General features: G+C 47.2%; 1 protein-coding gene across 1 annotated transcript in view; it reads right to left on the reverse strand.

Annotated features, from left to right (window-relative positions):
* The window catches only part of crtac1b (cartilage acidic protein 1b), a 212809-nt gene that overhangs the window by 98037 nt on the left and 92749 nt on the right, over nt 1–22023 (reverse strand). Inside the window, exons 3-4 of the mRNA XM_068002694.1 lie at nt 19517–19653; nt 7235–7391 (exon numbers count right to left, since the gene is read on the reverse strand). Coding sequence (XP_067858795.1) covers nt 7235–7391; nt 19517–19653 — 294 coding nt within the window. The remainder of the gene's footprint in view (nt 1–7234; nt 7392–19516; nt 19654–22023) is intronic.

The raw sequence follows: 22023 nt of genomic DNA on the forward strand, positions 1-22023 counted from the left end.
GAGCTAAATGGCCAGATTAATCTGTTCTAGGTGTTGGTTGAGGGATAAATGTTAGTCAGAACACCAGGAGAACACCCCTGCTCTTCTTCAAATAGTCCCATGGGATCTTTTACATCCACCTGAGAGAGCACTCCGGGTTTCAGTTTAGCGTCTCATCCGAAAGACGGCACCTCCGACAGTGCAGCACTCCCTCAGTGTTACACTGAATTGATATCCTAGAATATGGGTTCAAGTCGCTGAAATGAGGCTTGAACCCATGGCCTTCCATGTCAGAGGTGAGAGTGCTACCACTGAGCCACAGATGTCAAGGCATCACGTGGATCTTTCTTACACAACATATTTACGAGGAATGTAATATTGTCCTGAAACAGAGTGAACGATTTGCCAGTAAAATTCTCTCCCTTCATGGTCAAACCCCATGGCAGTCCTGATTTAACATTATAAACCCACATAATGTGGAGCCCATGTGGATGCTCGATGGTCGTACTGATGGTAATTAGCGGTGAGTAACCGAAAGCAAGAAGTCAGACATTGATCCCGAGCGAAATGGTTTCATGTTATAGAAAACAAGCGGTCTCTGGGACCCCACATGAGGCTGTAATCCAGGCCCTAGCCATCCATCCACCAGCACTGAGCTATTCAAAGCCTTTCACACACTATAGCCTTGTTCCAATTCTGTGGGATGTCTTGCTCATTTTTCATTAATCAGTACAATTAGTTTTGCATTTTTATTGCATTAAATCAGTCAAATATAAAATTTAAAATAAGTGTAATTGGTGTATGGTAGTATAAATAGCATTTAATATCAGATAATTGATGTTCCAAACCAATTTTAGGAAGCAATCATTCAGTAGTAATGAAGCGAAGGTTTTAATCATTCTCTGGGGTGGGGGGAGTTGGAAAAATGCATTTTTCCTTTTTTAGTCCATTTCCTTCTTTTCCCCTTCACAGCCGAAGGTGCTGACTCGGGTTGGGGAATAGCTACACAGGCAGGAATGGCCATCACCCAAGTGACTGCTTGTAAGCCTCGACAGCGAATGTCAGCAGCCTATTCAACCATGGGGTTTTTCACAGCCAAGCCCAACCCCGTTCTCACCCAATGTCCACACACACACTCTTTCTTTGGGGGGGGCGAGGATAAGCACAGAGGGAGGCCATTCGGCCCATTGTGCCTCTTTGAAAGAGCTATCCAATTAGTCCCACTCCCCTGCTCTTTCCCCATAGCCCTGCAAATAATGATCAGGAGCCCTGGCTGATTATTCTCCTTCCCTCCCTAGCCCAGGAGCAATGATACCATCTGTAGCATGCCAATCGCCATCAGCTAACCCAGCACAGACTGGGGACTGAACTTGAGAGCTTCTCTAGCCTCCGTGACTCAGTACCACAACGGGTGGTGCATTTTCCCATTGAGTCATTGGGAGAACTAATTGGCTTCTCCTTTTATAACCAAACTGTTGAAGTCACCTTTTAAAAAAATTATTCATTCTCAGGATGTGAACGTTGCTGGCAAGGCCGGCATCTATTGCCCAGACCTCAGTTGTCCTGAGGAGTTGGCTTTGTTCCATATTTTTGATGTCCACCCACAGCCAAGCACTATTTCCAAAACAGAGAGGGTTGGCATGAAGTAAACTCATAGTTTTCTGCCAATGTGATTCTTGACCTGTCTCTAGAAGGACCACATAAGTGCCATGGATTGAGAAATCCTTCTATTTTTAACTCCCACTCAGTGAGCCCACAGTCAACAAGGCTGAAGCTTGATTGTTAGCGGGGAGGGGGGCGCAGAGAGCAGGGCCAGATGGGAAATCTTCATTCCGCGACCCTATGCTGCAGTGTTGAAGACTAGACCCCCTCCTCCTCTCCCCAACCCTCTCAATTCTCCGAGGACTCACCCACTTCCTTCTCAGTGTGTGTTTGTGTTTTTTTAAAAATTGAGAAACCTTTGTGAAAGGCTATGCCCCGCAGTGCAGGACACCAATAGAATCAACAAGAGTAGGAGCGAATGAGGTAAATGAAGTAGAGGTTAAAGACTTGAAAGTCTTGCATTTATATAGCGCCTTTCACAACCTCAGGACATCCCAAAGCACTTTACAACTAATGAAGTACTTTTTTTTGAAGTATAGTTATAAAGTAGGAAACGCAGCAGCCAATTTGCGCACAGCAAGATCCCACAAACAGCAATGAGATAATGACCAGATAATCTGCTTTTTAGTGGCGTTGGTTGAGGGATAAATATTGGCCAGGACACCGGGGAGAACTCCCCCGCTCTTCTTCAAAATAGTGCCGTGGGATCTTTTACGCCCACCTGAGTCCTAGGTTAGATGATGTCAAGCTTGGGTTTAATGCTGTGGACTGTGGCAGGAAAGGAAACAGGAGAGAATTAAGGAGTCTCCAAGTTTTGACGTTTTGTGAAAGAATGGAGTAGAGTAGGGAACGGTGTGGTAAAACGCAGTGAGGATGCAAAGAGGAGGAGGATCATGGATTAAGGCGTATTTAGTGCTTACAAGAAATGAGGAAGAGAAGCAATGACAGTCGCAGTATCGATAATATAGAGAGAGGAATGGCAGCAGAAGAGGTTGGAGGTTAGACATGAGGAAGGGTTAGCTATCAGATAATAAACCTTTTCTTCAACGTCAGGAGATACAAGTTAAAATTCAGGAGGTCATGGGTAAGAAGGAATTGGAATTTATTCGTTCAAAGGATTAAGTTACGTTACCAGGGAAGTTCAGAGCACCGGACAGTATAAGTGGGCTCAAGCAATGTTGGAATGCGTTTCTGGAGTGTTCTTGAGTCCTGTCCGAGAGTGCGAGAGAAGTGCTTGAGAAACCTCCACAGATCATTCAGATCTCAACGCTCAACACAGAGGGACCATTAAAAGTTACCTCCTCCCCACCCAACCCACCACCTCACACTCCCAAACTCCCCTGTAACGAGGCTGCGTCCAGCTGGCCATACCCTGCGAGAAGGTAACTACGATCAAGATGAGCTGACCTATTCCAATCAGAAACTGTAATAGCCTTGAAGCCACGCCAAAAAACAAGGGAGAGATTTCTTGAGTAATTGACTTCTGTGGTCATCTAATGAGGCAGAGCAAAAATATGGCAGTGTCGTCCTTGTTTTTTTGACTTTGAAGACAAGAGGGAAAAAAAAATCAGCTGACGGATAAGGAATTCTGACATTGGGTTTACGTTCTGGCATTCCCATCTGACTGTAATGGCTTTCCATAAATCAGGAGGCCTTGATTAAACTCTCCAACGCTTGTGTGTAAATCTTCAGCAGAGCAGCAAATCTCGATTACTATTCATGGATGTCTAACATTAGATACGTTTCATTGGCTGCAGCTGCTTTTTAATGCAATTAGCTGAGGGTGGCAAGATTTATGTGGGATGATCCTGTGCCATTGGGGTTCGTCTTGGAAGGGCAGCGAGCTTCTGTGTCGGTATAGGGAACAGCAGCTGGCAAACATCTTCGAAGGAGGAATCACCAGGGCACTTGAAGCTTCGATGGTGGTGGGGGGGGGGGAGGGGGGTTGGGAGGAGAGGGGTTGTGGGGGCGGAGGGGACGGTAATTATCATTCCTCAATGGCTTGTAAATCTGCACCTTCACCACCTTGGGCAGTAATCTGGCGGAGCAGATCGACCGCCCGTTACAGAAGCCCCGCCCCGATCTTCGTCCCATTGAAAGCTACGGGTTGAAAACGGGCCGGGTTCTACAACGGGCGGGCGATCCGTTCCCCCAGACAATGAAGGTGACACCTCCCCCCATCGAGTCCCATCTTCAATCGCCAGTCGACGCTGAGTGTGCTGATCTCAGTCAGGAGAGGGGGTTTGGGGGGAAGGGATGGGAGGGGAAGCTTCCTGCTACATCACGGAAGGTTAAAATAGCTCATCTTGCCTTCTATCCTGCTGAAAAGTTTCTATGTATTGGGGGGGAGGTGGTGGGGGGGGGTTATACGAGCATTCCAGCTTGATTGTGATACCCTCCATGGTAAATGGCTGGCTTTCCAATCGCCCCCTCCCTCCCTTTAGGGGCAAAAACTATTTACTTCTGCTCAGCCCATTCCACCCTCTCCCAGTCCCCACCCCCAGAACAACTTGACTCGGTTCAGGAACTGTTGAGGGGGTGATGGGGGCAGGGGGGGGGGGATGAAAGACTGCGAACGCAAACTCAGATCCTGCCATCTGCTACACGCAGACCAAACACTAGATTTGGACAGGAACCTACTGAAATGCAAAGGCTTCACACCTTGGGCTACATTAATATCCCTACGTTGTGCACAGCTTCTGCAGGCGGTGGTATCTGACATGTGTTAACCTGGCTCCAAATCAGATGGTTCATCGGCAGATGCCGTGCAGAGGAAATATCGTCAGGCTGGTACCACGAGGAGGAAGCTTGAGAACGACCGCGGCCGATGCTCCGAGATCCTGCCAGTCGAGCGCGGGGGCTGGTGTGTTGAAAAAAAAAACCTGGCAGGTGCTGCCCACTTCTTCAGAGTCAGCGACCGTGAGAATGTTCAGGGAGCATCCGTCGAAGAGTGACTGACAGAACATGACGGATCCCTTTCACTCGCACTGACAGCGGCTTGATGCAACGGGGCAGCAAACATCCCGTTCTCCTACTGTCGGCTGCGCTCATAGGATCATACGGCACAGAAGGAGGCCATTCGGCCCATCGGGCCTGTGCCGGCACTTTGAAAGAGCTGTCCAATTAGTCCCACTCCCCCCCGCTCTTTCCCCATTGCCCTGCAAATGTTTCCTTTTCAAGTATGTACATTTGATTCATTTATGGGGAAGCTGGATAAACGCATGAGGGAGTGAGGAATAGAAGGTTCTGCTGATAGGTTTGGATGAAGTACAGTAGGACGAGGCTCGTGTGGAGCATAAACACAGGCACAGACCAGTTGGGCCGAATGGCCTGTTTCTGTGCTGTACATTCTATGCAATTACAGCACACAAGCAGGCAATTCGGCCCAACAGGTCCATGCTCCACCCGAGCCTCCTCCCTCTCTATTTCATCGATCAGCATATCCTTCTATTTCCTTTCTAAAGTATCAGCAATGTCGGAGCTGTCGTCTTTCAGACGTGATGTTAAAGTGAGGCCCCATCTGCCTGTACAGATTGATATAAAAGATCCCATTGTATTCTTTGATGGAGCCATGATGTGGAGATGCCGGTGATGGACTGGGGTGGACAAATGTAAGGAATCTTACAACACCAGGTTATAGCCCAACAGTTTTATTTGAAAATCACAAGCTTTCGGAGGCTTTCGGAGAGCAGGGGAGTTCTGCCCTCAACCAACACCAGCAAAAACTTGATAGTAAACAGTTAAGTGCTGAACATTACTGCGAACAATAGCCTGGCAGTCGGACAGACCGTCTAGAACTCATAAAAGGCAAATGTAGGAGTGGTGCTGGGAGTTCTTCTTCACACAAAGAGTGATCAACACACGGAATGGACTCCCGGGTAAGGGAATGTGGCCAAAACCCCGGAGCTGTAGGACAGCCAGGCCAAATGGTCATCCTAGTCTATATCTTGTGGGCAAAACTACCCCATGGCACAGCACAGAAAGGTCAAACAACTGCAGAACAGCAAGTACACCCTCGCCCAGATTTACAGATGTTCTTCAAGGGGGCCAAATATTCAGATATCCAAAATCTACTGTCAAGCGAATAAGACTCACTTTTGCTACCGGGGGAATTAACCCTGACACAGGTCATTAACCCGCACCACAGTATCTCCACATAACCCAGGGCAGGATACATAAGAATTAATTCCCCCCACCACCGAACCCCCGCCACCCCCCCCCACCGACCCCTCCCCCATCCACAGAGACGGTCAGAATGAATCTTCTGTTCACAGCTGAGATCCTCTGCTCTGAAACAGCTCTTGGCTTGAGATTCAGCAGCGATTAGGCAAATCGTAAGCTGCAGGAACTCAGCATCGTGGGTTTAGTTTATAAATCATTTCTTGTAATTGCTTTTTAATTTTAGCCTTGTTCTCCAGCACGGTGCACAATGAAGGATTGGCAGAGCCCTTTCAAGAGGCAAGCCTTCTGAAATTGCCTCAAAGTCACTGGAACCGCAATTATTGCAATTTGGAAAGAGTTTGCACTCTCAGAATTCAGCAGCGCACTGGTTAGTGGGCACTAGTTAGTTGGCACTGGTTAGTGGGCACTAGTTAGTTGGCACTGGTTAGTGGGCAGTTGTTCCAAACAGTTCAAATGAGGAGGGAAAATAGTTGACTAAATTTATTGGAACGCAAATTCCTTGTGGGACCTCATAGTAATAACCCCAAGGCCCTGTCCGCCCTCGCAGATGGATGTAATTGATCCTCCGACACGATTCAAAGCTCTCCCTGGTGTCCTGGACAGTATTTATCCCTCAGTCAACACCTAAAACAGGATTACCTGCCGCGTTTCCTACATTACAACAGTGACTACACTTCAAACGTACTTCATTGGTTGTAAAGCACTTTGGGATATTCTGAGGTCATGAAAAGTGCTCGTTAAATGCAAGTCTTTCTTCTTGTGGGGCGGAGGAGTGGGGGGGAGCCAGGTGCGAGGTCTAATGCCAGCTTCTTCTAACGCTCCTGCTTTTCGGCACCCTTTAGGTGAATCTGAAGAAAAATGAGGCCGGCAGTCTAGGAATGTACTCCCACTTCAGTATCCTGCCTGCCCCCTTTGCCACACTTGTTGCACTCTACATCCTGCTTCACTCTCCTTCCCTTCCGCCCCCCCCACCCCAACATCCTCCCTCCCCACTCCCACCCATCGGCTTTGGAGGAAGATCCATAAATCCCAGGGCAACGTAAAGGGGTAAGAAACATGGCGTGATGGGTCTCCGCCTCTTTTGAGCACTGCCCCGGTGCGGAAGAGAGGAACACTGGGGCCTCGCTGTCGAGGATCACACCTGAAGGACGTGCAGCTATTCGTGCCCATCCGCATCGCATCAATCGACTTCAGGCGAGGAAAATGAAGAGATGATTTGAGGGGAGAAAACAGTAATGCATCCGAGGATCTGGGATGAACCAATCCTTGATGAAGTGTAGATGAAAGACAAAGGTTTAAAAGCTTGTTTGGGTTAGGTATTCTTGGATTTCAAGCGAAGCTTTAAACAATGGAGGTTCCAACACAAAGATAAACAGTCGCTTCCAATCCGCTGGGTCCAAGAGCTTTAACACATCTATAAGAAACATCCGTGATAAGTGCTGGCGTTAAGTTGCCTCACAAGGCCTCTTACCAGTGAACTTGTAGACTCCTGCCTCTGCTGCCACGTCGGAAAGGGCAATGATTCCCTTTGGCAGGTCACTGGCACCTTCGTCCATTTCTATCAGCGCGTGCGGACCCATGATGCCACTGGCATAGTTGGCCACATAAACAGAATACCTCCCGGAGCCCTGTGAAACAGAGAAAGAAACAGAGAGTGAGAGCAGCAGGCAGTAATGATATCGTTCGGAAATCTGCTGGGGGCCTCTGACCTGATAGATACGATGAAGCACCAGGAGACTGAATCGAGGTAACATTAATACACTTCCATTATACGGAAGGTGCTGACGTCTACAGTATCTTCTGAGGTTCCACTTTATTCAGCACTAACATGCAGCTGCTACCTAGCAACATCAGAGAGGCCAATATTATATGCAAAAATACCTGGAATTAATGATGGAGTGAGTTTACGGGCTGGAATCTAATCGAGGGGTTTGGATGGTTTATACGTAGAATAATGGATACCCAGGAGTGAGTTACAGGCTGGAATCTAATTGAGGGGTCCGGGTGGTTTATATTTAGAATAATGGATACCCGGGAGTGAGTTACAGGCTGGAATCTAATCGAGAGGTTCGGGTGGTTTATATTTAGAATAACGGATACCCGGGAGTGAGTTACAGGCTGGAATCTAATTGAGGGGTTCGGGTGGTTTATATTTAGAATAACAGATACCCGGGAGTGAGTTACAGGCAGGAATCTAATCCAAGGGTTCAGGTGGTTTATATTTAGAATAACAGGTACCCAGGAGTGAGTTACAGGCTGGAATCTAATTGAAGAGTTTCCACATCATTGGGTAAATGGCAGTGTTATAGTTGTACTGGAACTGCTTGGCTAGAGGCACGGCTAGTTCTGGATCACAGGTCTTCAGTACTACAGCTGGGATGTTGTTGGGACCCGTAGCCTTTGCTGTGTCCACTACTCTCAGCCAGTCCTTAATGTCACGTGGAAATGAATCGAATTGGCTGAGGACTGGCATTGGTGATGGTGGGGATCTCAGGGGGAGGCCGAGATCAGCTAACTGAGCAGACAATAAATCTGGGCCTTTTTCTAATTTGCATGGAACAATTCCACACTCAATAAACTGAGCCACTGAAGGAAAACTACATTGGCCCCTTAAGATAAAGGTGCAAATCAGAGACACTGGTGTTTGTAATTAGCGGGAGATATCAGATGCATGAAGTGAGCAGGACTTCCTCCCTCCCATGTCCACACAAATCAACTGATTTCAATTAACACCTTGTGAAAACTCACACACGTGTGGAGTGTCTACGACAGCCTGAATTTGTACAGCTGTCAGAGGCAGACTGCATCTGTCACCATGCATTAGGATGAATCTCCTAATCAAAACGCCTTCCCAAAAATCAAATCATCGCATTAGCCTCCGATACGAATTCCATTGTATTTAATGAACACCTGCTCCCTTCCTTTAACCAGAGGTGATCATTTTTTTTTTGAAACTTTAACGGCAATCGCCAGCCGCAAATGAAATGTAATAGCTCGGCACTTCATGTATTTCCCCCACCGAGAGGGTGTCGCCCCACGGTGATCACGCTGGATGGCAAGAGGCTGCAGCGCTGACACGCTGAGCTATGGAGAGGATCCAGATCATCAGCCTTGGCTGAGTTGTGAGGACGGCGATGGCAAGGGGGAGGGGGGATAATGAACGGTCATTAGCACGCGCTGCATGGCCATGTTCGTCCAATTAGTCGGAGATGTTGGGGAGCTAACTGCGAGTATCAGCTGCCAGGCTGCCCAATCTGTCTTCCTGCTAACGTTTTCATGCATTAAGGTCACTGCGTCTCCCGGGGCTCGGGAGTGGGGGGAAGGGGAAGCAATGTTAATTGCTCACATTTCAGTAACCGTTATAATCTAAGAAAGAACTTGTATTTATATAGCGCCTTTTACGACCTCAGGACATCCCAAAGCGCTTTACAGCCAATTAAGTACTTTTGATGAGTAGTCACTGTTGTAATGCAGGAAACGCAGCAGCCAATTTGCACACAGCAAGATCCCACAAACAGCAATGTGGTAATGACCAGATAATCTGTTTTAGAAGTTGGGTGAAGGATAAATATTGGCCAGGACACCGGGGAGAACTCCCCTGCTCTTCTTCCAATCGTACCATAGGGTCTTTTACGTCCACCTGAGAGGGCAGACGGGGCCTCGGCTTAACATCACATCCGAGAGACGGCACCTCTGACAGTGCAGCGCTCCCTCAGTACTGCACTGGGAGTGTCGGCCTGGATTGTGTGCTGAAGTCTCTGGAGTGGGGCTCGAACCCACAACCTCCTGACTCAGAGGTGAGCGTGACTGCCAACTGAGGCACAGATGACACCTAAGCAAAAAAAATGTTTTGATTACTTCCTCCTCTCATGAGCCTTGCTGGGGTACCGTTCCACAGGGGGCTGGGATCTCCCTGATACCCTGCCCGGAGGGACTATTCTTCAGACGCGACCCTGTGATCAGTAAGCGCCAGGAGGATACTTGACCTCATGGCCGCATCGCAGCCAAGCCTGGTGCTCACGTCCTCTTGCACATGCACTTTCTAGCAGGGGTCACTGGGTGAGGAATGGGAATTTGAGAGATTTTGCCCTCTCTAGCCTGGAAATTGAGTCCGATTGTAGCACCCCAACTGACTACCAGGGCTGAGGTCAGCTAATTAAGCACAGATTTGTAGCACTGTATCCACACCACATACACAATGAACCACAGGAACAAAGGAACAGGAGTAGGCCATTCAGCCCCTCGAGCCTGCTGCGCCATTCAGTTAGATCATGGCTGATCTGCATCTCAATGTCATCGACCCACCTTGGCTCCGTGACCCTCGATACCCTTACCTAATAAAAATCTATCAATCTCAGTCTCAAAAATTTAAATTGACCCCCAGCATCCACAGCCTTTTGGGGGAAGGAATTCCGATTTTTACCACCCTTTGTGTAAAAAAGTATTTCCCGATTTCTTTCCTGAATGGCCTAACTCTAATTGTAAGATCATACCCCCTTGTTCTTGATTCCCCCCCACCAGTGGAAATGGTTTCTCTGTATCTACCCCAGTGAATCCTTTTAACATCTTAAACACCTCGATCAGATCATCCCTCAACGTCCTATACTCAAGGGAATACAAGCCTAGTCTATGCAAGCTGTCCTCATAATTTAACCCTTTTAGCCCCGATATCATTCTGGTAACTCTGCGCTACAGCCCCTCCAAGGCCAATATACCCTTCCTGAGGTGCGGTGCCCAGAACTGAATGCAGTAAACCCTCAAGTGAGCTCGGCTCCCTCCCCGTTTTAAATTGGGCTGAGTGTGTCAGATCTGCTGAAGATCAGGTGAGAGGACACACTAGGCTCAGCTGTAGCCCCCCGGGGTTGAGCAGCTTGTTGACATTCACTATTTAAACTCACATAAAGAACAGCCACTCCAACGAGTTATAGGGAGGCTACGATGACCAGGGACCATTCTACAGCACAAGTCATTGAACTTCAAGGCACTGATGCAGGGAATTAATGGATACAAGTCACCATGTGGGACTCTGAGTCAATCTGCTATCACATGATTTATGTTCAGATGCTGAACTCGTGGAGTTTTACAGCAACTGTGACATTATCTGAAGAAGAAGAAGAAAAAACAAGACTCAGTGACGGTCACCTTATCAATCACATCGCAAACTGCCCCCAAAATATTCGCTTTTTAGCGAGAGGCGGAAAGCAGCTCCCTGTTGTGACGTGGAGGTGTCACTTGCACAAACGAAGCTGTCGTTGAGACGGCCGGTGCCTGGCAGACTGACGCGCTCCCGCTGCAGGTGGCCCCTTCCCCCAGCCCGGCGCCCTCCACTGCTGTCCCACTCATCACTGAGTCTCCGGGTTGAAGACGAAGTCTGCAAGGAGCTTGGGAAGGTGGGAGAGATTCGAGTGTAAGCAGCAGGACGCACGCAAAAAAAAAAACCGCTGCCAATATCTCCTTACATTGTGGCACTAATTACTTCAGATTCGTATTCAAGGCACTGAGTGAGTGTGTCACACATCCTTCACCATCGGGTTATGCAATTTGCGGAGACAGATCTTGCATCTCTATGAAAGATGTTTGTCGAGATAGGCACATCTGTCATTCAATTTCTGGTTGTTATGCTGCTGTAATGTCTGTTCAAAATCGCAATCAAGAAGAATGATTTTCAAAGCTCTCTTTTGAATCAATTCCATTTTTATGTTGACAGCTGAGTTGATGGACCATATAGCCCTGCCACAGCTCTCCGACAGGATGGATGCTTACTTCCCGGATTCACGGTTTATCCCATGGATTACATAGGATTGTGGAATGGATATCCTAAATGATGAGCTGGTAAACCCGATTTTTTTTTCCTTCCCTACTCTCTAAACTTTCACGTCCAGCTCACTTTTTTCACTTTCGGAATATTGAATGTTTTAAGGAGGGAGTTTTTGCTCCACAAGGTGAGGGATGCAATGGCGGATCACATTTCTACTTTTATTTTACCCACTATTAGTTACAAAATACTCCCAGGACACGGATAACAGGATCCAGACACAGAGTACTGTTCAAAGGCAAAATACTGCGGATGCTGGAAATCTGAAATAAAAACAGAAAATGCTGGAAATACTCAGTAAGTCAGGCAGCGTCTGTGGAGAGGGAGAGAAACAGAGTTAACGTTTCAGGTTGAAGACCTTTCTGTCGAAAGTTCTGATGAAAGGTCGTCGACCTGAAACATTAACTCTGTCTCTTTCTCCACAGACGCTGCCTGACTTGCTGAGTATCTCCAGCATTTTCTGTTTTTATTAGAGTCCAGTTCCCTCCACTCTGCCTTCACTTCTATCCCAGAACAGCATCCCTACTGCACCAGTGTGACATTCCTTATTGCCGCCAAGTGGCCATTGAACTGTCAGCTTGGCTCATTGATAGCCTGTTTTCCTCTGCGTCAGAAGGTCGTGGGTTCAATTCCCACCCCAGGGCTTGAGCACATAATCTAGCCCGACACTCCAGTGCAGTCCTGAGGGAATGCTGCACCGTCTTCAATTTAACAGAGTTGCTAAAGATCCAGAACAGCAGGGAGTCCTGGGCCAACATTCCTCCCAAAACCAAACACTGCTGTTTGTGGGAGCTTGCTGTGCAAGCATTTCTTACATTCCAGCAGTGACTACACTTCAAAAAGTACTTAATTGGCTGTAAGGAGCTTTGGGATGTCCTGAGGTAGTGAAAGATGCGATATAAATGTGATTTATCTCTGTCTTTCTCTCTTAGATATTTGGCATATGAAGGCACACTCCAGTTCTAAGGAGTGAGGGCCCACTTACGGTAGGGGCCTTTGGCATTAAGTACAAAGAAAAATCCATGAGAAAGAATGAATTGTCGCAATGCGAACTAATAGGGAAACGAGGCAAAGCCTCAACATATCAGGGGTATTTATAATAAACATCCTCTTTGAATGGACGGCTTCTGCAGCGAGACTCCTCTGGGAAACACATCTCGATGCTGAGATTTATCACCCCCGCCCCGCCCCGCCCCACTGCAGGAAGTGGGTTTCCACAGAGAAACAACTCGTCTTGGAAAAACAAGACCCCACAATGAACCAGGCTCCCACGGAAACGGCGCTCCGCAGCAGGAGCGGAAAATGGGTTTCCTCTCCGGAAAAGGGGCTCTGAAGTGGCATTCTGCTAGGACAAGGGTGAAGGATTTCGGCAGCTGATCAAAACCTAAGTCCTGGCAATGCCATGTCCAAATACACCAGTACCCAACACACCACCTACAACCTCACTGATTGCATTCACCAGCATATTTCCTATAATAACACATCTTATTCCACTTAATTTACAGTGCATTACCAATGCAATAAGAAGAATCTCTTTATATATTCATTAATACTAATTATGGGGGCAATATCAATTTGCATCATAATGAAACACTATGCAGTTACAATAACTGTGTGAATTAGGATTTTAATTACCACATTAGCAGCTTTTAAAGGGGTTGCAAAGTCTAGAGGGAGTACTTTTTGTTCAAAATATTCCCTCTTTGTCTATTCAAAAATTAATGTTGATAAAAAATATTTAATAGTCTACGTGTTTTGTCATACTGCATTTATTTTGTTAAAAAAAAGTCTTCCTTTGTACTTCAGTAGGTCTACTATGTCGGCAGCTCTTTTCCCAGGTCTGATTTGGCTTCCAGGCCAATGGAAGTCACAGCCCGCACTGGATCCGCACTGGATCCGCACTGGGTTCACTCTGGATCGCGTGGCCTTCCTCCACCACCCCCACCCACTTAGTGACATCAATGCAACAGCCTGAAGACCTCCACTGAGGCAAAAACATTTGGGGCTTTAAACTGAGCCGTGTAACGCCTGTTTTTTTAGGCGCTACACGGCCTCCTAAGGTCCCAAAATGGCGTCTGGAATGTGCGTGCACGCTTCTAGCGTGATGTGCACCAGACACCATCTTGGTAAAGGCATTTGCACACGCGCAGATAACGAACACCAGTACCATGTAAAGTAAGGACAATATGCATTAGATCAGTGTGCAACACTGATTTAAAGGGATAGATACCATTTTAACACTCAACGCCCCAGCCAATGCACTGTCTTAACCACGAACAGCTGAACATGAAGTAAATGGCCAGGAGGACCCCCCCCCACCAGCGTTATTTAAAGGGACTATGCAGGATTTACAGGTTAGCTGCTGGATTATTGCGACTGGCCCCTGATGGATTTGTACCTGTTTTTGGAGGTCTCCTATACTTGAATACTAGGACTAGGGGACATAGCCTAACATTTAGAGCCAGGACGTGCAGGAGTGAAGTTAGGAAAAGCTTCTACACACAAAGGGTGGAAGAAGTTTGGAACGCTCCTCTGCAAATGGCAGTTGATGCTAGCTCAATTGTGAATTCTAAATTGATAGATTTTTGTGAACAAAGGGTATTAAGGGATATGGGGCTAGGTCACAGATCAGCCATGATTTCATTGAATGGCGGAACAGGCACGAGGGGCTAAATGCCACTCCCTCCTGTTATGCGCCACCTTCTCCTGCAAGAAAGCGGGACACGTGTCAGTGAGTGTCCTGCAGGATGTTTGGGTGATGTGCCTGTCAAGGTTGAATAGCTGCCAGTGTGTGTGACCTGTGTGTTGTGGGTGTGCAGTTTGCAACAGTGGTAATGTATGAGGGTGAGAGGCAGCATCTGATTGGAAGAGTTGAGTACTGATGGAAAGAGTTTATTGGTATGTGGGTGATGGGGGGTGTAGTGAGTGGAGCAGTGGATGCGGCTAGTGATGCAGTTGGTAAGTGATACCACTTGACAGTTGACCTCGCTCACCTTGACCACTCGTCTCAAAGCATTGAACATCTTCCTGCACTGCATCCATGTTCATGGTGCTATGCTCCTGGCATTGACTGCGTCCCCCGCTGCCTCCCACTGCCTCTTGAGCATATGTCTGGAGGGCCTCTTGCCCCCCTGCGGATAGAGGATGACCCGCCTTCTGTCCACCTCTTGCACCAAGGCCTCTCGTGCCTCATCAGAGAACCTTGGCACACTCTCTCTCGCAAGCCTGGTACAAACTCAGATCGGCAGATTGGTGAGGTCAGGCGTGCAGATTGGAGGATGTGGGATTTAGTAGTGCGCAACCTTTATTCAATGTTTTAACATAACTCAACAGTTTGTAAACGTACGGACGGGACCTGCATTTGTGTCTTACGTGTGCGATGTCTGATCTCCGTTCAGACTCTGTGCGGACCCGCATCTTATTGTTTGCAAATAAGAGGTGCAGGCTGCCTTTGAGAGGCGCGAGCCACTCACGTGATATCGGGCCCCTCTGCTGGTGAGAAGTCACTGAACGATGCAACTAGGCCCGGCTGCCCGCGCTGGGATCAGGTAAGTGAGCAGGCAGCACGAATCTCAGGTGCTGCCTGCATCGGAGCGACCGGGCGCGGGTTAATCGCACACCGCGACCCCCCTCGCCCGAATTCAGGGGTTATCGAAATTAACCCCCTTGATATTCTGAAATATTCAGGGTAGGTTAGGAACAGGAGGAGGCCATTCAGCCCCTCAAGCCTGTTCTGTCATCTAATGAGATCATGGCTGATCTGTATCCTAACTCCATCTACCCGCCTTGGTTCCGTAACCCTTAATACCCTTGGCTAACAAAAATCTATCAATTGCAGTTTTGACATTTTCAATTGACCCCCAGCCTCAACAGCTTTTTGGGGGAGGGAGTTCCAGATTTCCACTACCCTTTGTGTAAAGAAGTGCTTCCTGACATCATCTCAGAATGGCCTTTCTATAGAAATGTGCCTCTGCATGTGGGGACAGCAGTTTACCTTCCATTTATCGAGTGTGTGGATTCTTACCGTGAAGGAGCAAAAAACATATATTTTTAAAACGTAAGGAAATATTAAACTAATTTGCATATTTTCTTCTTTACCAACCGTTTCTGAAACTGCACTCAAGTGTTGCCAAAAGCATCTGCTTAAATAAAATAATCCTATTTAATTTCAGGACTTTTATTCAGAGCCTCCATCCAAACTTGATCAATGCTACAATCCCTCCAGAACTTTGCTTCTATTCATACGAATTTCAACATCCTGAGAGAAGTAAACAAATAAAAGCAATGCAGCTGAATGTAATTATTTAGAATACAATGCAAAATATAAAGACCTGCTCCGAGTCGTTCCCTGATCGTCGGTTTGCTCCTGGCTGTATCTGTGCTTGGGCTTATTTACCGTGCTTGCCAACTGGAGCTCCAGGGGTCAACGCTGTAATTTGCTCAGGGGTGCTCTCAATCGGCCGCCATAACTTCAGTGGGAGATCAGCGGAAACCCCATTTACACAGTTCATCCGGTATGTCTTAACGCCGGTGAGGACATCAGGACTGAATATGGCGTCAAAATAGATGAGGCTGCTCGTGGCCTCAGATAGTTATTTTTTTAATATTTATTCATGGGATGTGGGCATCACTGGCAAGGCCAGCCTTTATTGCCCATCCCTAATTGCCCTTGAGAAGGTGGTGGTGAGCTGCCTTCTTGACAACTGAATGGCATGCTAGGCCATTTCAGAGGGCAGTTAAGAATCAACCACATTGATGTGGGACTGGAGTCACATATAGGCCAGACTGGGTAAGGATGGCAGGTTTCCTTCCCTAAAGGGCATTAGTGAATCAGATGGGTTTTTACAACAATCTGGTAGTGTCCTGGTTATCGTTACTGACACTAGCGTTTTAGTCCAGATTTTATTTAATTAACTGAATTTAAATTCCCCAGCTGCCGTGGTAGGATTATGAACTCATATCTCCAGATTCTTAGTCCAGGCCTCAGGATTACTAGTCCAGTAACATGACCACAATGCTACCATACCCTTTGGTAAGGCTCCCCTTACAAATAGGACAAATTGGAAATTAGAAAGGAAGAAAGCACCTTTCATGACCTCAGGACATCCCAAAGCGTTTTACAACCATTGAAGTATTTTTGAAGTGTAGTCACTGTTGTAATGTAGGAAATGCAGCAGCCAATTTGCGCACAGCAAGATCCCACAAACAGCAGTGATAATGACCAAATAATTTGTTTCTTTCGGGGTTGGTTGAGGGATAAATATTGGCCAGGACACCGGTGAGACTCTGCTGCTCTTCTTCAAAATAATGCCACGGGATCTTTTACGTCCACCCGAGAGGGCAGACTGGGCCTCGGTTTAACTTCTCATCCGAAAGAAGGCACCTCTGACAGTGCAGCACTCCCTCAGTACTGCGCTGGAGCGTTAGCCTAAATTTTGAGCTCAAGTCTCTGGAGTGAGACTTAAACCCACAACCTTCATGACTCAGACGCGAGAGTGCTAACACACTGAGACACGGCTGACAGTCAGATGCTTCTGTCCCTCAGGATTAAGAGCCACAGCTGTTTCTGAGATCAAAACAGCTGGTACCAGAAGCTTCCTTCAACAAGTGACTAACAAAATGTGAACTATCAATAAAACTGCACAAGTGAGCCCATCAGCACCAGGAGGCTTACACTAACACAGCCGATTGGGAGCAGCAAACACTCAACACGGCTAGCAACCTTATCCAAACTTGATGGAGTCATGTGGGGATACTCAACCGAATGCAAGAAGAAAATTATCTTGAGCTCTGCCTCGGTGAAGAAACAACCAAGGGCAGGAGATTTTGTCAGAAAGAGGAGCAAAGTGCATAGGTGCTATAGAAGAGAAGATGTATCTGGTCCGATAGTGTAGTTCTGATGGCACTGAACCAGCAACCCAGAGGCAAGCTGCGAAACTTGGCAATTTGTGGCCTCGCACCAGAAAAAGAAATAACCATAAAAGTTGCCGGATTGTCATAAAAACCCAACTGGTTCACTAATGTCCTTCAGGGAAAGGGTGCGACCAGGCCTTCCTGGGTCTGGCCTACATGTGCCTAGTCCACACTATGTGGTTGCCTCTTAGCACCCTCTAAAGTAGCTATGTGGTCACTCAGTTGTACAAACAATTGCCACTCAAGGAGAAGGCCCATTACCACTTCGTCAGGGCAACTAGGGATGGGCGATAAATACAGCTTTTCCAGCGACCCCCAAATCCCAGGAACAAATAGAAAAAAGGACAAGATAAACCAAGCGCCAGTGATGAGGTGACTACAATCTTGAGTTTTACATAGAAACATAGAAAATAGGAGCAAGAATGGGCCATTCGGCCCTTCGGGCCTGCTCCGCCATTCAAAATGATCATGGCTGATCGTCTACCCTGTTCCCGCTTTTTCCCCATATCCCTTGATCCCTTTAGCATTAAGTTTTAAAAGCTTGTAGGGGAAAGGGAAGAAACAGATTGAAGGAAGTAAGGAGTTTTTAGCCCTGAGAAAAATGAGTTAGGAAAGATTTGTTGTGATATAGTGGCTTATCCCCACTCCCAGAAACATCTAAAAGCACTTCACATACAACAAATTATTTTTAAATGCAGTGCAAGATGTGGCAGCTATTTTGCACACAGCAAGATCCCACAAACAGCAGTGAGTATGATCCATTAATCTGTCTGTAGTGGTGTTAGCTGAGAGAGGAATGTTGGTCAGGACACTGAGGAAACTCCCTCCTCTTCTTCAAATCGTGCCGTGGGGTATTTTATGTCCATCTGAACAGGCAGACAGGTTCTTAGTTTAATATCTCACCTGAAGGGCAGCATCTCTGACAATGCAGCACTCCCTCAGTGTCGTACTGGAGTGCCAGTCTAGATTTTGTCCTCAAGTCCTGGAGTGCGACTTGTACCCACAACCTTCTGACTTGGAGTCAAGAGTGCTCCTAACTGAGCCAAGCTGACTTCACGCAAGATGGTGAGATGAGTCTATTCAAGATGTCAACACCGCCCTTATTAGCATTTTCTGGTGTGCATTCCTCTTTTCTACCAAAGCAAAAAACATCCAGGAAGAATTTTTCCACCATCTCAAATCAGCCCAGCTCTCAGATCAGGAAACCTATCAAAACTTCCCGTCACAATAAGCAGAAAATGGTGAATTCCAGCCCGTACTTTGGGAAGTAAATCGCAGACTGTCCACATGCTCATCTCAGGCAGACAGTCCTCGTCTTAGGAACATAGGAACAGGAGGAGGCCATTCAGCCCCTCGAACCTGCTCTGCCATTCAATTAGATCATGGCTGATCTGTATCGTAACTCCATTTATTTCACATCCCTTGATAACCTTACTTAACAAAAATCTTTCGATCTCAGTCTTGAAAGTTCCTACTATCCCAGCATCCGCAGCCTTCTGGGGGAGAGAATTCCAGATTTCTGTTACCCTTTTGTGTGAAAAAGTGCTTCCTGATTTCACTCCTAAATGGCCCGGCTCGGGTTTTAAGATTATGTCCCCTTGTTCTTGATTCCCCCAGCAGAGGGAATAGTTTCTCTCAATCTACCCTGTCGAATCCCTTTAACATTTTAAACACCTCGATCAGTTCACCCCTCAACTCGAGGGAATGCAAGCCAAGTTTATGCAGCCTGTCCTCATAATTTAACCCTTTAATTCTAGCGAATCTGCGCTGCACCCCCTCCAAGGCCAATATATCCTTCCTGAGGAGCGATGCGACATTGCGGCATTATCACGGACTTGCACACCCATCGACACCCAGTTGAGAGTGAGATCGGCTGGTGCTCAATCCAATCTGCTTTCTTGTCATTCTGGTTGCGTCGGGTATGATGTGGAGTGGGGAAAGAACATACTGTTCTTTTCAACACTCCTGCCTGGGAGAGGACATCACAAGCTGGAGTGTAATGCGATGCTGTGGTAGTTCCTTTACCTTCCGGTCCACACATGCGACCGACCGACCTGCGAAGCGGTTGGCAACCTTTCTGTGGACATTGATCTTGTCACTCAGGATGTCTTCCCACCTTTCATTTCGGAACTTGAAGAGTTTATCAGTGTATGTGGCCAGGCCTGGAAGCAAAGGAGACAGTCATTATGGGCAAACTGAGGAATGTGAGTGAGGTGGAACTTTTCCATTCTTTCATACTCAGTGTCGGGGTCAAGGGCAAGCACAGGTCGGGTTAGATACAGAGTAAAGCTCCCTCTACACTCTCCCGTCAAACATTCCCAGGGCAGGTACAGCACGGGTTAGATACAGAGTAAAGCTCCCTCTACACTGTCCCATCAAACACTCCCAGAGCAGGTACGGCACGGGTTAGATACAGAGTAAAGCTCCCTCTACACTGTCCCATCAAACACTCCCAGAGCAGGTACGGCACGGGTTAGATACAGAGTGAAGCTCCCTCTACACTGTCCCATCAAACACTCCCAGGGCAGGTACAGCACGGGTTAGATACAGAGTAAAGCTCCCTCTACACTGTCCCATCAAACACTCCCAGGGCAGGTACAGCACGGGTTAGATACAGAGTAAAGCTCCCTCTACACTGTCCCATCAAACACTCCCAGGGCAGGTACAGCACGGGTTAGATACAGAGTAAAGCTCCCTCTACACTGTCCCATCAAACACTCCCAGGGCAGGTACAGCACAGGTTAGATACAGAGTAAAGCTCCCTCTACACTGTCCCATCAAACACTCCCAGGGCAGGTACAGCACGGGTTAGATACAGAGTAAAGCTCCCTCTACACTGTCCCATCAAACACTCCCAGGGCAGGGACAGCACGGGTTAGATACAGAGTAAAGCTCCCTCTACACTGTCCCATCAAACACTCCCAGGGCAGGTACAGCACGGGTTAGATACAGAGTAAAGCTCCCTCTACACTGTCCCATCAAACACTCCCAGGGCAGGTACAGCACGGGTTAGATACAGAGTAAAGCTCCACTCTTGGAGTGGAGGGGACGAAGGTAGAAATAAAGAGAGAGAGATTGAGAAAGAGAGAGGGAGACAGAGAGAGGCTAGCGATGACAGGATCAAAGAAGCTTTTCTTTGTATCCTATCCAGGCATTCATTAACAGAATTTCACTTTATTATTGAGAACTGTACTGACCAGGATGAAATGAAGAATTTAACGAACAGGACTGAAGCCTCATGTTTTACATGATGTGGAGATGCCGGTGATGGACTGGGGTTGACAATTGTAAACAATTTTACAACACCAAGTTATAGTCCAGCAATTTTATTTTAAATTCACAAGCTTTCGGAGATTTTCTCCTTCCTCAGGCAAATGTTTCAAGATCTCCTTGAAGCCTACGCATTTATACAATGTATAAATGCGTAGGCTTCAAGGAGATCATGTTTTACAGGGGAGGGTACAGTGGAAACACTGACAAGCCATGTGACAGTAAGTGGATGAGCTCATTACCCGGGGACACAGGATTGGATCATCTATTTTTAAAATCCCTTTTATATTTCATGCCGTGCAATGAGTCCAATCACAACCATGTGGCCCGGGAAGTAGCTGTGTCAGCTGATTTATTTTCACTATTTCCACTAATATTAATGATTGGATGTTTGAGGAAGTCGAATGGAGTGGTGTGATTTTCTCACTGAGTTTAGAAAGTTCCATCACCCCGATTTAAATCTAAGAGTTCAGTTCAAACGCTGTGATTAGTTTCTGAATCAAATCAAAATAAACTCATTCCCTCCCCCCCCCTCCCCATTTTCCTCCCTTTCCTTTCCCGAAGGCAATGGCTCATACAGACAATGACAGAGAGGAAAAGACCCTCTCGTCCATTCAGCCTGTCCCACACGCCTTGTGCATCGCGATCCAAAAACTCCCCACCCCAACCGAAAGCCATGTGATCTCCTGAGAGAGGCAGAAGCCCAGATTAAAAACCCAGGCCAATTTGGGGGAAAAGAAATCTGGGAAATTCCTCTCTGAACCCCCCTCTCCCGCAACTTAGGTGATCCAATCTAGTCCAGGAGGTCACTCTGGACCTGATTAATGTCATGCAGTACCTACCATACGTACGAGGTGATCTCTGGCCCAGCCAGAAACAGGTCCATGTCAGGCTATGGTCCCCATAGGCAGTGCTACGCCCTCTGGCACTGCGCTCAAGAGACCATTCTTCATGTGTGAGCCTACACAGTGAGTGTTGGGCATCAGAGCTAAGGCTGATCCTATCCTCAACTTTCACCTCCCTTTCAGGCAGTACATTCCAGATCATAACAACTCGCTGCATAAAAAAAAAATTCTCATCTCCCCCACTGGCTTTTTTGCCAATTATCTTAAATCTGTGTCCTCTGGTTACCGACCCTCCTGCCAGTGGAAACAGTTTCTCCTTATTTACTCTATCAAAACCTCTCATAATTTTGAGCACCTCTATTAAATCTCCCCTTAATCTTCTCTGGTCTAAGGAGAACAATTCCAGCTTCTCTAGTT

The sequence above is a fragment of the Heptranchias perlo genome, chromosome 21 (genome assembly GCF_035084215.1).
Source record: "Heptranchias perlo isolate sHepPer1 chromosome 21, sHepPer1.hap1, whole genome shotgun sequence".
Lineage (NCBI taxonomy): Eukaryota > Metazoa > Chordata > Chondrichthyes > Hexanchiformes > Hexanchidae > Heptranchias > Heptranchias perlo.